Here is a 17,658-nt window from a genome sequence, read left to right on the forward strand (position 1 = left end):
AGAGACCTTGTTTCCCCGAGCGCCCCTTGGCATAACAAGGAATAACGGCCACAAGTTGTTGGAGAAGAGGTTTAGATTAGACATCCGTCAGACTTGAAGATCCATGAGGTCCCTTCCAACCCGACTTCTATGATTCTATGAATAGTGAACTGAAAAACAGGAATACAAAAGAATAACATGGATAAATAGTTTAGTAAAACAATGGCTCTTCCACACTGCTCTACAGGATGAAAATAAACACGGGGAGTTGAATGTGTAAACCAGCAAGGAAAGCAGCAGGTTCTGGTGCTCTCTGCTGTTCCCTCAGCCTCTTCTCACAAGTCATGTGCCCCAGCCCCCAAACCATTTTTGCTGACCTCCACTGGACTCTCTCAAATTTGTCCGCATCCTTTCTGTAGTGGGGGGGCCAAAACTGAGCAATACTGCAGATGTGGCCTCACCAATGCAAAATAGATAGGAATAATCACTTCCCTTGACCTGCTGGCAGTGCTCCTACCAATGCAGCCCAGTATGTCATTAGCCTTCTTGGCAACAAGGGCACACTGCAGGCTCATATTTAGCTTTTTGTCCACTGAAACCCCCAGGTCTTTTTCTGCAGAGCTGCTGCCCAGCCAGTCAGCCCTCAGCCTGTACCGGTATATGGGATTGTTCTGTCCTAAGTGCAGGACTTTGCACTTGTCCTTGTTGAACCTCATGAGATTTCTTTTGGCCCAATTTGTCTAGGTCACTCTGAATCCTAGCTCTACCCTCCAGTATATCTACTACTTGCTGAGGGTGCACTCCATCCCATTTTCCAGATCATTGATGAACATATTGAACAAAACCAGCCCCAGGACTGACCCCTGGGGCACTCCACTTGATACTGGCTGCCAACTAGACTTCAAGCAATTGATTACTACACTCTGACCCTGATGGTCCAGCCAATTTTGTATCTACCTTAAAGTCCATTCATCCAGCCCATAAGTCCCAGCTTGCCTGCAAGAATGTTGTGGGAGACCATATGCAAAACCCTTGGTAAAATCAAAGTATACCACATCCACTGGTCTCCCCAGATCCGCAAGTTCAGTCATGTCATCATAGAAGGCAATCAGGTTGGTCAAGTATGACTTGTCCTTGGTGAATCCATGGTGACTGTCCCTAATCACCTTCTCCTCTAAATGCTTAGAAATGGATTCCTTGAGGATCTGCTCCATGATTTTTCCAGCAACCAAGGTGAAGCTGACAGGTCTGTAGTTCCCTGGACCCTCCTTTTTGCCTTTCTTAAATATGGGTAACATAGGCAATGCATGGGGGGGGCAAGAGGGGCAAGTGCCCCCCCTGAAATTTGCCACTGCTGAAGCTGTCAGTGGCTGCACCCACCCCACCACCACTCGCCACTTGCACCTGCCTTCTTCCCCTCGCTGCTGATGCAGCCAGTGGTGTCTGCAGGCACTCCCCGCTTGCCACTCCACTTCCCCCTTGCTGCTGACACTACTGGCAGCTATAGGCAGTCTCTGCTTGCCACCACCTATCCCGGCGGCTGTGGGTGGTCTCCACTCGCTGCCACGGTGCTCCCACCCTCCAGTCTTGGGAGGCACCAGTTGGGCACCAGATGGGCACTATAGTTGCCCTTTTCCAATCATCCAGGACCTCTCCTGATTGCCATAAATTTTCAAAGATGATGGCCAGTGGCTCTGCAAACACATCAGTCAGCTCCCTCAGGTGCATCCCATCTGCCCCTACGGACTTGTATATATCCAGCTTTTCTAAATAGTCCCTAACCTGTTCTTTCACCACTGTTGGCTGCTCACCTCCTCCCCAACCTGTGCTGCCAGGTGCAGTAGTCTGGGAGCTGACCTTGCTTGTGAAGACTGAGGTGAAAAAGGCATCGAGCACTTCAGCCTTTTCTGAATCCTCTGGCACTAGGTTTGCCTCCCCCCAATCGGTAAGGGACCCACACTTTCCCTGATCTTCCTCTTGCTACTGACATACTTGTAGAAACCCTTCATGTTACCCTTCACATCCCTTGTTAGCTATAACTCCAACCACATTTTGGCCTTCCTGACTTCACCCCTGCACGCCCAAGCGATACTCCTATACTCTTCCCTAGTTGTTTGTCCAAATTTCCACTTCTTATAACAAGGGTTGTCAGCCGGGGGGTACACATACCTCTGGGGGTATGTGGACCAGTCCTCAGGGGTACATGCGGGTGGGCAGGCACGCTTCCCAGGAACAGGGCTGAGGCAAGGTGCCCCTCTGCGGGCCACCCCCTCTCCCCCTTGGCATCCAGCCCCGCACCATCCCCCTCGGGCATCTGGCCACACAACACTCCCACCCCTGCTCAGCATCTGGCTGCTGGGGATAGTTAGAATAAAAAAGGTTGAAAACCCCTGTCATATAAGCTTCCTTTTTGGGATTTAGTTTATTGGAGAGTTCCCTGCTAAGCCAAGCTGGTCTTGTTCCATACTTGCCCATCTTCCTGCACATCTGGATGGTTTGTTCCTGTACTCTCAGTAAGGTTTCCTTCAAGTACAGCCAACTCCCCTGGACTCCTCTCCCCATCAGACTGGCCTCCCAGGGGATCCTGCCCAGCAGTTCCCTGAGCAAGTCAAAGTCTGCTTTTCTGAAGTCCAGGGTCCTTATTCTGCTGCTCTCCATCCTTCCTTTCCAAGGTCCTGAACTCAATCATCTCGTGCTCACTGCTGCCCAAGTTGCCATCCATTACTACATCCTCCACCAACTCTTCCATTTGTGAGCAGAGGTCAAGCAGAGCACAGCCCCTAGTTGGCTGCTCCAGCACTTGCACCAGGACATTGTCCCCAAGACTCTCTAAAAACTTCCTGGATTGCCTGCGCACTGCTGTATTGCCCTCCCGACAAATGTCAGGTTGATTGAAGTCCCCCATGAGAACCAGGGCCTGTGATCTGGAAATTTCCTTTAGCTGTCTGAAGAAAGCCTCATCCAACACTTCCTCCTAGTCTGGTGGTCTATAGCAGACCCCCAGCACAACATCACCCTTATTGCCCTCCCCTCTGACCTACCCCAGAGACTCTCAACAGACCCATCTCCAGCTTCATACTGGAGCTCTGAGCAATCATATGGCTCTTTAACATAAAACGCAACTCCTCCTTCTCTTCTCCCCTGCTTGTCCTTCCTGAACAGTTTGTACCCATCCATGACAGCGCTCCTGGGATCGATCACCCCAGCATGGGGAGGTGCAGGGAGCCGGTAAGAGGGGTGACTGCAGCCTGAATACCCACACTGCTCCCTGCCCTAGAAAGATTTCTAGTCGTGGAAATTCTCAGCAATGTCCGTGCTCAAAATAAATACCTATTCATACTCTTACTTGATAGCTGGAGAAGCAAACCAGCATGTGACCAAAAGCATCCTAAATCCACACACCTTTTCCATAAGTTTGAGCACTTTTCAGTTTTGTTTAGCAACCGCTGTAAGAAAAAGAGGACTCAAAAGTTTGCTCACAGTAGACTGAGGCAACTTTAAAAAATAACTGTCTTTTTTTTCTTTCTTTGATTTTTCTTCCCTGTTCTTCCCTTTCCCCTTAACTTCAATGGGAATATGCATGTGGTGAAAATTAGACATGTGTTTAAGTGCTTGCTAAATCACATGGAAAGCTCCTTTGAGGAAACTAATGTGTTTTGTTTCATGTTAGTGTCTCTTCTGCCACAATCTACTCGGTCCTTATTGCTACATTAAATAGCTTCTTAAACTTATTTTTGAAGCTTTTCTTCCTCCACATAATACACCTGACTAATGGGATTGGAGTTAAGTGTGCATAATTGTCTGGTTCGCTTTTAAAACCGAAATGCCTGAAGTAATTTCAAAACATAAATATTAATCAATCAGCAAAGCATTGTTTTAAGCCAATCAGACATTGATTGCGTCTTTAATTGGTATAATGGTGTGTAGCTAACTTACACTAGCTGAGGACCTGGCCTGTAAATTATAGGATGAGTGCCCTCCATGTTAAAACAGCCACTTAAAAACACAAAAGTCTTACAGAAAAAGAGCAGTTTAAAAGACATTTGTCAAGGCCTGATAAGTGCCATTTCTCTAGGAAGTGCAAGTTGTGCACTAGCTGGTTTGTATGCAAAGAGCTGATAAGTCTATGTAATGCTAGGCTGCGAGTCATTTTCCCACTAATCTTTGTCCTAACACGCAATATTTTCAGGGTGTGACAGAACTGAAAAATAAGTGAAAATAAAATGACAATACAGCTCACAATTTTGTATAAAAATGTACCCCACCTTGCCATGCTTTCCTTCTAGTTTATCCTTTTCACACAACAAATTTAGCATCCAGGAAAAGTCCTATATTAAACAGCACTGTCTTCTCAGCTTTATTATGGATCAGTTATAAGTGCACCACAAGAAAGATTTTGGAGACCAAAGGTCATCTGCAGACCATAGTAAGACAACTAGATCTGATAAAGGGCTTTATTTTCCATGACAATCACACTCCTGCCCTGTCTGGCAAGAAGTTTGCCAGGCAGTTCCAGCTGCAAGGTTGGTTTGGAAATATATCCAAGAAACTAAATGGCGCTACCAATGGTAATAGTCTGGCTGTAGTTTCTTTCAGTCTATGAGACTGAAGCTATGACAGAGGTGAAGGGGTCCTTTTCCCATATACCAGCTGGTCAACAATAGCAAAAACACACAAACGGCAGAATATTCCCAAGTCTAACCTTCCCATGATTGAGAATCATTGTTGGAGGCATCCCAAGAGCAGCTTAGTCAACGTATTTGTGGGTTTGGAAGCTGTGAGAAGGAGCAGACAGGTAATGCATGCTGGAAAATATCCCAGCCGGGGCAGACTGCCACCACGGTGTAGAAATATCCTTTGCATTCCTCTACCATGCATCATCTCTCTCCGGTTCATGCTCCTCACCTGTCAATCTCCTCCCTTTGCTGACAAGGTCTATCCCTATGTTCAGTGCCCTGTAGTAACACCTCTGTCTTCTTCATGCCACATCGTCAGTGTAGGGGCAACTGATACTTTCTTCTCTTTGTTATGGCTAGAGTCAGTGAAAGCCAAAGTCGAATGAGGCATGCTATCTTTCTCAGGGCTCCATCACTGCCAAGACAGAGTGGGACAAGAGCCACAGGGCATGTTGGTGATGCAATTAAATCACATTCACAGTTCAACAGGCAGTGTGAGGAAGGGGAATGAGAGGCTGTACATAATGACAATGCTGGGAATGCAAAACCCTTCCAGCCATTGGTTGTTTTTTTTCTCCTGTTAACTGAATATTTTTAACTAAAGGGGCTGAAGCCAGAGACTTATGGAAAAGATACAAAGAAGAAAACACTGAGGTGATGTATGCTGTACTGGGCTGAGTGCAAGTGGTCAGTGGGTCACACTCCTGGAGGGAGATCCTGCACTGCCCACAATAAGACTAGAAAAGGGTGAGAAGCGTGGGTTAGTCATCAGAGTAGCACGACACACACACCGCTGAATCAGCCAGGTGAGTTCAAGGCAGGCCTATGTTTGGAGCTGGGACCCAGTAAAATGGACATCATGCCAGAGGGCTCCAAACAGGTCTCTCGCCAATGGCTAGTCTTGCAAAAATGCAGAGGCATTTGAGTCAGAAGTAGACAATATGTCCCTTTCAAAGGGGAACTTAACCAAGACTTAAACCTAAGGAGTCTGTACATTTTTGGAAGTTTAATTTGACCTCCACCCTGAATGCAACAGAGTTTTCATGCTGAGGTTCCAGTTTTGGCCTATTACCAAATTACCAATCCTATGGTTTCTTTGGGGAAATAGCAACAGACAGAAAACCCCATGCTGAAGTTTATGGACACTCAGCTTAAAACATGAATTCAAAAGGAGTGCTCTTTTCCCCAGTACACTCATTCTACTTATACTATAATAGTTTTATTTAGGAAACAGAAAAGCAAGGAAAAACAGAAAGTTAACTCAATTGTACCATTCTAAGATTAAAACAAGAAATCTTTAGAAAAACAAAATCTGCTTACCAAGGCATGAGTTGGCCAATTTTTGTCTTTTTACTTTTGCTAATAAAAAAGCCAGCCACAGGATCAGTAATTGCACCCCCGACCTTGCCAATGAACAGCACCAGAGAGACATGAAACGGAGTAATCTGAAAATACAGGCACAATGCTCTAAACAAGGGCTATTGTTCAGCAGTACAATGAAACAGCATAAAGCAACATTCCAGAATGAATCTCAGTGCTTTATTTAAAGACTAATGATGGTTCACTTACAAAACAGGTTGCCTACTATTATAAGTGAGCGAATAAATTGCTCTCCATTGACCATATCCAGATACTGAGAAAGACCAACAAGAAAGGGTTTGCATGAGGAGGAAACATGTGGAGAGAGAGGCTATAGATGAATTTAGTGCCGGGGAAGAGTGCCAGACAGGCAGCCCTGAAGACTGAAGCCCTTTAGTAAGGGAACCAAGAAAAACCAGGTTGCTTTCTTCATAAGCTGCCCCGACATAGCCCCATTTTAAAGCTCTAGCATGACCTAGACCAGGTAAGAGTACTGCTCATATTCCAGATCCACTCAGCCCTGACTCTCTCAACTGACATTACCAAGGAGGATTTCAATGGATGCTATTTGTAAATGTGGCTACAGTGGAGTAGACCTATTTCCATACAGAACTGACCTGTGACTAACAGGGGTGTGCGAAACGGGCCCTATTCAATTCGGATTCAGATTCAGCCTGAATTGGGGACAGTGATTTGATTCGTTGATTCAGATCTCTGTCCCCGATTCAATTCGGCTGAGTCCGAATCTGAGGATTCAATGCCAATTTGGAGAACCAGCGATTCGGACGTAGACATAGCTTTAAATGCTTTTCCTACATATCTCGAGATACCAGCACGGCTTGTGAATGCTACGATGGTGGGGCAGATGGAGCATCCCACAGGAGCACAGGGGGCCTCCCACGTGCTTGGTGGTGAACCCAAAAGTATTTCCAGTTCACTTCTGGGTCCACCAGGGAGCACACTGGGCCCCCCCCCCCGTCGCACCTCCCCAGCTCAGTGATCGGCCACAGGGGCACTCCAGGTGAACCCGAGACCCAGGAGGCACCAGTCACCAAGCCAAGGAGGTTCGGGGGAGTTCGGGGGAGTGCTCCCTGTGTGTCCCCCAGTGGACTCAGATGTGGACCAGAAGTGCTTCTGCTCCATTTCTGGGTCTGCTGCCAAGCAAGCTGGGGGGCCCCCCTTGCTCCTGTGGCACGCTCCATACACCCTAGCATCGCAGCAATCACAAACTGCCTGCTACCTTGAGGTATGTAGAAAAAACATTTAAAGTTTTGTCTGTGTCCGAATCGCCAACTCTTTCCAAATTGATTTGGAGGGTTCCAATTCGATTTGGGGAGATTAATGATTTGATTTGATTCGGATTCAGAGATTCGGCCACTGAATCGGGCCAAATCTCTGCCGAATTGAATCAGGGACCAAAGCCTTGCACAGCCCTAGTGACTAATGCAATGAATAACTGCAGTTAAGGTGACAAGTAAATGATGTGTGTTCTAACTCTTAAAAACAGTAGGTGCCAAGGAAATAAGAGAGCACATTTAAAGTTTCCACACATTAAAATAATAATCAAAGGGGAAAACCTAACACAAACGTAACAAGCAAGCATTTTTAAGACTAACTTAACAAGCACACATTGTGGTTCACTATGCGCAATGGTGTAATTTCTACAAATTATCCACAGAGCGAAGGAACTCACAAGACACTGGCTGGGAAAAGGCAGGGCCTGGGTCTGTTGGAATGACACAGGCCTGGCCTTGGCCCTTTACTAGGGGACTAAGAGGAGACACTGCAAAATGCCTATCACCTGTTTTCCCCGAAACTACATCTTTGTGACAAACAACCTTTGCAGCTGGAAAAATCTATGGGATCATTCAGTTGCTGTTATAAAAGAAGGGAAGTTAAAAAACAGAGTGAGGGTCGTGTATCTTTTTTGTCTTTCTGATAAAGACAGAGAAGGGTGGGGGGGAGTACAGCAGAGAGCAGGGGGAAGGGAGGAAGGATGGCAGGTATGGAATGAGAAAAAGCGAAAAGAACTGGGGAGGGAGGATGAGAGGGTGGAGAGGAAAAAGCTTAAGCAAACCAGTTCAGGGGAGGGAACATCTGTTTACAAGTGTAGGTAAAAGAGGCGACATCAGTGTCCCTCGGCTCTGCTCCAACTATTGCTGCAGCTGCTTTGCTGATTCGCAGCTTCTTTCTCCAAGGAACATGGTGAGGGGAATGAGGGCACCACACAAATCCCAGTGATGGGGAGGAAAGAGTCCTCTCTGCATGTGTATGTAGTCTAAAGGGACTAATGACCCATGAATTACTAGCAGCAGGAGGTGTTACTGAAGCCAAGCAGAAGAAGAGGTAACTCAGCCCTGTGCAATTCCCATGACACAGAGTCAGCAACAAATTTCAGGAGAAAATTTTTCTTTGATTTTGGTATTTATAAAAATACTGGGAGAAGGCTTATTTGCCTCCATCTAGTCTGGGAATCTCCCCCAGTCTTAGGCCGGGCATTGCATGCTCCCTGAGCTTTTACCATTACTCAGGAGGGAAGCAGGAGGTGAGTGCAATCAAACCTGCCTCCGGCTCCCCCTCTAAGAATTTCTCTTATTCACTACTACTTCCCCTATGTTCCCCATCACTCAGAGCACCAACTTTGTCCCTGCCTTCTTCTCTTCTCTCGTCCAGATTTTGCCACTGTGTTTCCCACAAAACATTTGGGATCTGGCTGTCTTTTCCAGGCTCATGCAACAGCATTGCAAATCCTGCTGTTATATCACAAGCCTTGTGATATCTGGTGTTCTTCTGAAAGCCCTAACTGCTGGGATGGGCCAAGTACCTGGAAAAACTCATCCTTCGGTTTAATCACAAAGACACATTTCTGTCACCTCTACTCATCCAGTCACACTACAGTAAACCTTATTGTCCACCTAAGCTCGAGGGGCTTTTGAAGAGTATGACTACTCCCAACTTGCATTGATTTATTAGGTCTGGCTCTGCATTTAGGAAGCTGGAAGCAGGTAGGAAGGATGCTTCATAATGATAGCTGGACTTCCTCTGCAGATTAGTATTCTAGTTGGACCAAACAAAACCAAGATGAAAGCACGACAATTATTGGTCTTAATTTCAAGACACTTAATTACCCATTGGGCCAGACATAAATTAACAGAAGCTCCAGAAATATTGCTTTTAATCTTAAAGCTGTCCCAGACTGTCAACTCTTTAAGGCAGGGCCTATGTGGAGCCATATGTGTTTACAGTGCCTATAACTTTTTTAATGTTTTTGTAAACATAGAAAACCAATGATAGTAATTTACTGTCAAAATAAGAGGAATAAAGGAACTATATCTAGGGCAGCCTCCTCAACCTCAAAGGTGCTGAGCAATTAAAAACTATAGTAAAAAATATCATGTAAAAGGCACGTTAAATTAATTTCTGTTCCCTATATACAGGGAAATTAAGTAGGTGACGATATCCCAGTCAAACAGTCTGCAATTAGAAAGTGCTTCCCATGATACTTACGTGTGCTATATCTAACAGGTAGATCTGCAGGAAGAAAGCAGTGGCACTCCCTGCAACTTGATTTGGAGCACCCCCAATCGCATAGCATAATTTACTGCAAACCGAGAGTTTGTCTTCCTGTTTGGGCTGAAACAGAACGAGAGCACAAAACACCACTTAAGAGCAAATACTACATATGATGGTAAAAAGCTGAAAATCTTAATGACTGAACCTGTATAAAAACATAGGAAGTCAGACAGTAGCGGGAGTGGATGCTTTCATGGGAGACCATATAGACAGGGTGTATCTAGCATGAGCCATCCTCTGGCATACCTCCCCTGGCACCTACCATACTCTTTTAGAGATGCCAGAGGACACGTCCCTATCTGTTCTGCGTAATTCCGATTAATGGATCCATCATCCATGAATTTCCCTAGTTACTTTTTGAACCCAAACAAAAAAAAAGGCACCACTACCCATGCCGGAGAATGCAGCTGAGCTTCTGTACGCTGCTTCAAGTAACCTAGTTAAATCATGTGGCCTTTTTTCAATGCTCAGTCTAGAGTCTCAGAACTTGAGTCCAGCTATGTCTACTTCCTACAGGCTCATTTTGAGAATACTTTTTTGAAAGGGTGTCAGCAGGCTCTATCTACAGCACACATTTGTCTGGAGGATTCAAATGCAAGGGAACAGCTTCCTGAACAACGCTACAAAGAAGTGATAAGAAGGAAAGGCATGCATCCTGTTGTATTGACACAGCCTATTGCGGAGCTGCAGAGTCCTGGATAACTTGAGATATAAGAGAAACCAAAGGCACCCTATAATGTGTAATTCAGACTGCAAAATGCTGCATAACTCCTTGGCTTCTGTCCTTTCAGAGCATAGTAATTAATACCAATATATATTTTTAACTTATCCCTCTTGGGCAATACAGAAAAAAGAATGACTGGGGACAGATTCAGAAGATATGCATGTAATTCCTTCATTTGGCTACAGAAGTATCATGTGACCTGGGTCAAGTCACTTCGCTCTGCTTTAGATTTCCCATCAGCAAAAAATGGGCAAAAAGGGTACAGTTTTCTGCAGCACCTAAGCGACTTCAGAAACTCTTTCCACAATGAATCCTGCTCCTTTGTACTGTTTTATGTGAAAAGGTATAAACAGGTGTGCTTTAGTCTCATGACAGTTCTCGTTTTTTTAATTTGTGTCTGGATAGGTAAAGAGCAAGACCTCCATGATACCAAGTTAACCACATCTGTGGCCCCTTGGTCTCTTCAACTGAGCCTCTTCTCATGTCTTTGGCAGCAAGCTGTTCTTTCCTGGGGTGGAATCACATGGTTTTCACACTCTTGGGCCATGCCTTGTACAGCAGTGCCCTGGCGTTAACTATGATTATTTCAGTAGGCCTGCCCTGTATTCAGTTCCCTCTGGGAGCAATGCTAGTGGTAACCTGTCACCCAGCTGTGCCAATCTGACATCGGTGCCAGGAAGACGCACAAGCTTGTGGCTGAACGTTAACCTCCCTGGACATCCCATCGCTAACCACAGGGGAGCTGTTCTTAGTAAAGCTTTAAAAAAGAACTTGAATGTGAAATTATGGAACAAGAAATCATCCACGGACTGGATTGCATTAAGTACAGTCTGAAAAGGGACAATGAATTCTTATCCCATTATCTGGGTTAGCTTTGGTGACCCCTTTGTCCCTATGGGTTTATTATTTGCCACCCCCACCACTGCCCCGCTTTTCCCTCTCCTCTCCCTCCCTCCGTCCCCTCCCTGTCTTTTGTATTAAAAATCACTCCCTCTATTTGATAGACTGCTTGGGCATGTCCTGTCTGAGCATCTGATGAAGTGAACGTGAGCTCACAAAAGCATATGCACCTCTGATTGAATCTACCATACATCTCCACCCTGCCTTCAACCTGCCACCAAACAGACTAAGTAAAAAAAAATTAAGAGAACAAGAGAACTTGAAATAAAGAACATGCTATGCACATCTAACCTACCAGGTAACTATGCGGTTTCCACACAGAGATCCTGGCAAGTGTGAACTGTCTACAGATACCATGCTACGAGTAAGGTCCGGGCAGTACACCCAGTTCCCTGAACTCACAAAGCGGTGCTCCTACCTCAGCTTCAGGGAGACGGTTCAGTAATAGCTTCTCAGTATTTCTGATCACCAGGGATCCTGGCTTTCTCTAATTTAAAAAATAATCGCTAGTTTTGCTTTTAAAAAAGTAACCCCAAATCCATATTTTTCTGTGATTTAAATGAGACACCACTAAGATGCAGAGAGAGATATATAGTGGTGTTTCATTTTAATTATGAAAAGGTGTGGATCTGGGGTTGCTTCTTTTAAACTGAAAATTGGGGGTATTTTTAAATCAGAGAAAACCAGGATCCCTGCTGATAACTCTCCTCCCCCCCAACGCATGCATACACCCTATCCAGAGACTAAACCATTTTAACCACTTACTGCCCATTGACAGTTCACTCCCAGAACTGGCAAGTTCTCATTGCAGCATGCAAATAGACGGTTGGCCTTTATAGGCCCAAGTGTTTGGAGGTTGCTTAGCTGAAATCATGGTTCTGCTTTCCTCCTTGTTCCCCCTTCCTCCTCCTCATCCCCAATCAGCAGTTCTCAGCTGTCTACTAAACTAGTTCAATACATTCCTACAAGGAAGTCTAATAGCTCAGTATAATTATAATTTACCACATTGGCGAGGTCACATGTAATATTCATGATTTTTTTACCTCGAGTCCCACCTCGGCCACACTCCATTTCATGGTCTTAACTATTAGAATAATTAGGATGATGTAAAACTTGTGACACAAGCAGCAGTGCACCAAGATTTAAAGGCTTATAGGCTGCATTTAAGTGCTTTGTTTTTAAATTCAGTTTCATAGAAGATTTTTTGTTTAGCTTTGTTTTGTTTTAATTAAAAAGTCTCATTTAGATTCCACGCACCTCCTAGATACTCCTAGACTACGTGGGCAGCATACTTTCCAGTCACCTTGAAGCCAAGCTAATACTTTTGTCCCAACAGTAGCTAATGGAAGCTTTCACCTCTGACTAATTTTGTTTATGGAAGCTATTGCCTGAATAAAATGAGCTGTTGGGATCTGTTTATATTCACTAAAATACTTATTACTTACAGGGAATTTTGCATGTCTAACACACCGCTCATATAATCCTCCCCTACTTTTACTAGATAAGTAGTAAAGTAATATCCCCCAAAAACAAATGAGGAAATGGATGCAAAGAAGTTCAAAGCCCTAGGATCAGGGCCCACGGTCTACCACTCCTTTACTCATTCAAACAGATTGTGCTATCTCTTGTGTTACTGCAGGAAGGCAGAGTTACAGATGCTGAATCTAGTGGTGAAACTGCACGCCTAAATTCTAACCAGAGCTCTAATGCGCTCTGTGCCGCCCATTCCTCACCTATAACATGAAGATAGCACCTCTTTCCATCTTGTTTTAAAAGCATTACAAATATTTACCCGTGTATTGATACATGACCACATGTTCAGGCTGACAAATGTTTGGAATCATAAGTCCATGCTCCAGCCCAAGACATTTATAATAGGATAATCTTTTGGTTAAACCCAGTTCAACGCTCTGGTCTGGGACCAAGGAAGTGCAAGTTCAATGCTCAACCCTGCTGCGCTTTCTGTGGGGTCTTGTGCAAATTACTCTATGAGCCTCAGTTCCTCTCTCTGTACAATGGGACTATTACCCACCCTCTGGGCAGTTTGCTATTTCCAACTGTGAGCACTTGGAGGCAGGAGCTGTCTCCTGCTTTGTACCCGAAGAACCCAGCTCCATGGGTCTCCAAACTTGGTGAGAACTGGCAGGCACTGGCATGATCCTTATAAAAGGGGTTTTTTAAGAATGATAAAAATATGTATTTTGGATGCTTTCTTATAAACAGGGACCCTGGTTTTCTCTGATAAAAAAAAATCCCCAATTTTTGGTTTTAAAATAAATAACCCAAAATCCACATTTTTCCATGATTAAAATGGCACACCACTATATAGCTATATATTAGTGGTGTTTCATTTTAATCATGGAAAAGTGTGGATTTTGGGCTACTTATTTAAGCCCAAAAATTGGGGATTTTTTTTAATCAGAGAAAACTAGGATCCCTGCTTATAAAGGATCTCAAAGGTGTAGGTTTTGCAGGACAGCCAGAAATCTGGAATTTTTACTTGTTAATTTTTTGGGATGCTACTCCTGTCCCATTTTCCCAACAGCATTATGATCATGCTACTTAGTAGTGGTTATTGGACTGAGCAGTTGGAAATGTTTCCTCCAGTATTGGTCGATTCCAAGGAGGGTATTGATAGGGAAGAGATCATTCTAGAGATATGAAGTTCAATGCTCTCCTCCTATATCACCCACTTCTTCCACTGAAGGAGACAAAATACTGGGCTAGATAGACAATGGGTGTGAGCACTTACGCTCTTACATTATCTCCAATGCTGTCCATCTATGGAGAAGCTTCCTGCAAACATGCCGCAAGACAGCTATATTATCCTCCCCTAAACTCACCTGTGCTGCACTGCTCACAAAACACCTGGTAACACATTGGCAGTGGCGCTATGAGCACTTGTTTCATTTTGATTACCCTCAAAGTTACCTTTTGCCTCAGCCCTGTTTGTCACACTTACCTGCTGTCTCTTGTCTTAAACTTGTGGATTTTAAGCTATTTTGTTCAGGGACCAAATTTTTGTTTTATGGTTATATGAAGCTTAAGAGAGTGGGCCTCTAGTATTCTAGGCCAGTGTTTCTCAACCTGTGGGTTGAGAGCCAAACGTAGGTAGCTAGGCTATATAAAAGGGTCGCGAACAAACTTTAAAAATAGATCAAGAAAATGGATTCTCCTTTAAAGGAGAAAAATGTGGGAAACCAAACCATGGCTTTTCCCTTGCAGGCTGGCAGAGTTTCAGATGCCCCACATCCCATCCCCCCCATACACTGGGGAAGCCGGGGCCCGGAGGGGGGCAGTGGGTCAGGAGTGCAGGACACTGGGTCAGCACTGGCCATCCATGTTTACAAATGGGTCCTGGTACAAAAAAGGTTGAGAACCACTGTTCTAGGCTGCACTACAACAGCTGTAATTTTATTAGCCTGTGCACTTATCTTAGTGCTCTTCATGTTCAAATCCAAAAGGAACAGGTGCAGTAAAAGTCTGGTCACCATGTAAATACAAAGTTTGACAGCAAGATGATTATCAGAATAGCTTAGCTACATACCTCCTGTTGCTAACTGCGCTACACTCATTGGTTTTTCTCTTAACTTCAGCATTTTAAATTTCATAGTACTTCTGCGAGAGACACTTATTTTACCCCACAAGGCTATAACTTCTGTGGGCTGCATCCAAACAGATTTCTCACTGTTCTTGTCATGCTGCATATAGGACGTATATCGCAACAGAATTCCAAGGCTAGGTTCTGTCCCCGCTATTTCCTCCTCATTAAGTCTACACAAAATGTGTGAATGCACATTAGCCTAATTTAATGCACCTCACAGGTGTGCAGCTATATGTGTGCGCCCTTAATATGCATTAAAAATGGTGATTTTGGTGCAATTCATTAAAGTGTATTAACACATGTGTAAGCGCAACCCAGCATGGCCAGCCACCAGGGGCACATGGCAGGTCTGCAGGGACTTGGCACTTACCTTAATGCCACTAACTTTAGTGCCAATTCTCTACATGTGTAGACACCTGCCAAAAACCACTTAATGCGCATTAAATTTAGTCATGCTTAAATGCAAGTGTAGATCATTTAGCCTCCTCTGACACCAGGAAATTACTTAACATGACTAAGGGGAGCAGAATTTATATTCCAGATCTGCCTCAGTCTGTTACAAAGGTAGGGAAGCACATAATGCTGTCAGATGTGCCCTCATTCCTCTTTTCTTTACTCACTTTCCTCCCCTATTTATCAATGCCTCCAAGTTGTTGCTTCTTGTCTCTGAACTTGGGGCTTATCTTCACTGCAAGAGGCAGCTCAAGTTAACATACTCAGGTAACTCCACTAGCTCACTGCAAAACCCAAGGCAAAGAACAGTTTGATCAGCTGCACAGTGACACATCGCCAGCTGATCAGCTTTTTGCAACTCCAACTATTGCCTCTTCGCTGCCTTGCCAGCTTGAGCATCAGCAGCATTTGGAGTACAATGCTCTTCTGGGCTAACTAATGAGCTTAGAGAATCACTTAACATCAATAGTTTTGTGTGTGGACAAGAGTTGGATTAGGAGAAAAATTCAACATTTAAATAACTGCATTGCTGGCTCAGAGACAAACTCTTACTAGCTGTGAAATTATATACATACCCTAGTTAGTATGTAATGTATCATAATACACACCATATTAAAGTATACGGATATATTAATATTGCTATTATTTTATAATATATATGCATTTATATATTACTAGTCACTACTATGATTGCTATATCGCTAATGTGATTAGAGAGTTTTTAACCCTGTTTTTTAATATAGAGTATTTAGCCATTCAGTAAGTTCATTCTTCAGTGATGTTTCTTTGCTGTGGAAAAGCAGTTTCTTTTGGGGAGTTTTTTAAAGCTATGGATGGAAAAAGTCATTTCCATCTCAAGCCATTTCTACAAATTGGTTTAGAAACAGGGTTAAGGAACAGACAGCTCCAGTTTAAGTATTTAAGCTTCAAAAGGAACAAGTTTGTTACTGTACTACTTTGAAAGCTTGAAACCTTACACAAATTACCACCATCATTTTTTGGTGCAAAGCTCAGTCTTAACAAATGTGCACTCCTGTTTCTTAAACAGAAGGGTGAGTTAAAGGGATTTTTATGTAGGGAATGCCTCTGTGTGTGTGTGTGTGTGTGTGTGTGTATTTTGGTGTGTGTACAGACACACACACACATATATACAGTTAGTTAGATGCACAGCATTTTTAAAAGTATTTGCTACTGAATTAACATAATAAAAGTGACTGGAGGAAGACACTCCATGGACGTGGAAGACAGGTGTACATGTAGGTGTACATCATTCCTTCCCTGCTCTTCTTTATCGGTCGAGTCTAGAAATGAACCAGGAGTAACTAAAGACAAGCCTGAAGGGCTAGTGGAACCTGGAGCAGGGCGATGAAGTGCCTGACTATCTGAGAAACAATACAAACCCAAAGCATAACAAGCTTTCCCATCTGTATTTTCCTCAACATGGATTTAAATCTGCAGCTAAATTTCCAGAAATGTTAATTTCTTCCACCTGTGCTATCTTTTCAAGTACAGGTTTCTGAGTCTGGATACCGAGTATTACAAAGCTATGCGCCATCTGGCCTGGCTAAGAGTCCAGAGCAGAGCGCAGGCTGCACACAAATGTTTAAGTTGCGCCGTCAGACTTGCATTCAATGAGCGATACGCATTCTTTAGCTGCGTGTTTCATGGATCAACATAATAATGAAGAGGTTGTTTAAAAAAAAAAAAGAATGCACCTTTCATTTCTATAGATGTACACCTTGCCGGGGTCGTTTGACCCCAGCACTCTTTCCTGCCATGGCAGGGGGTCGGACTAGATGATCTGCTCAGGTCCCTTCCGACCCTAGAAACTATGAAACCGTAAGAGTTTTTAAACGTCGCGGGCTCTATAGGGACCTGCGGCGCATAGACCCCACTGTCACATGCAGGGGCTTCTACATTGAATAGTGGTAGGACATAGGGCGGGGGTTTCTATAGGAACCCTCTAGGTCTAGAAACCCAGGATGAAAGGCAGTGGGTACCATGGGGGTGCTAGAGGAACCCACTACGTAGAGTCCACTGTTTAACACAGGGCCCCTGCGGGAACCCGCTACACACCGCACATGCCGTGAAATGCCGCGGGCTGCGGAGGAAGCCGGGCGACACGCCGCGGGGTTCACGGGGGCGCAGGTGCGCCCCTGCTGCTCTCGGGCCGCCGCAGCCCCGGCTCGGGGCGTGAAGCCGCCGGCCGCGCGCCCGCCGCCGCTTCCTGAACAAAGCACTGACGGAACGGCCGGTAGCGCCGGCGCGGGGTAACTGTGTGACCCGCACACTAATTAGCTCCATAACCCGGGTTTTCCCCCGGTTGACATTTTCCCCCTTCTATTGGCAGGCTCCCTGCTCGGGACGCGGCGCCGCGCGGCGGTCTGCGG

At 44.7% G+C, this 17,658-nt stretch overlaps 1 protein-coding gene across 1 annotated transcript in view; it reads right to left on the reverse strand.

Annotated features, from left to right (window-relative positions):
• Positions 1-12,282, reverse strand: part of MFSD2B (major facilitator superfamily domain containing 2B) — a 44,381-nt gene extending 32,099 nt beyond the window's left edge. Inside the window, exons 1-3 of the mRNA XM_019538126.1 lie at positions 12,214-12,282; positions 9,522-9,647; positions 5,976-6,100 (exon numbers count right to left, since the gene is read on the reverse strand). Coding sequence (XP_019393671.1) covers positions 5,976-6,100; positions 9,522-9,647; positions 12,214-12,282 — 320 coding nt within the window. The remainder of the gene's footprint in view (positions 1-5,975; positions 6,101-9,521; positions 9,648-12,213) is intronic.
• Between the last annotated feature and the right edge of the window lie 5,376 nt (positions 12,283-17,658).

The sequence above is a fragment of the Crocodylus porosus genome, unplaced genomic scaffold, assembly GCF_001723895.1.
Source record: "Crocodylus porosus isolate Cpor-Errol unplaced genomic scaffold, CroPor_comp1, whole genome shotgun sequence".
Taxonomy (NCBI): Eukaryota; Metazoa; Chordata; order Crocodylia; family Crocodylidae; genus Crocodylus; species Crocodylus porosus.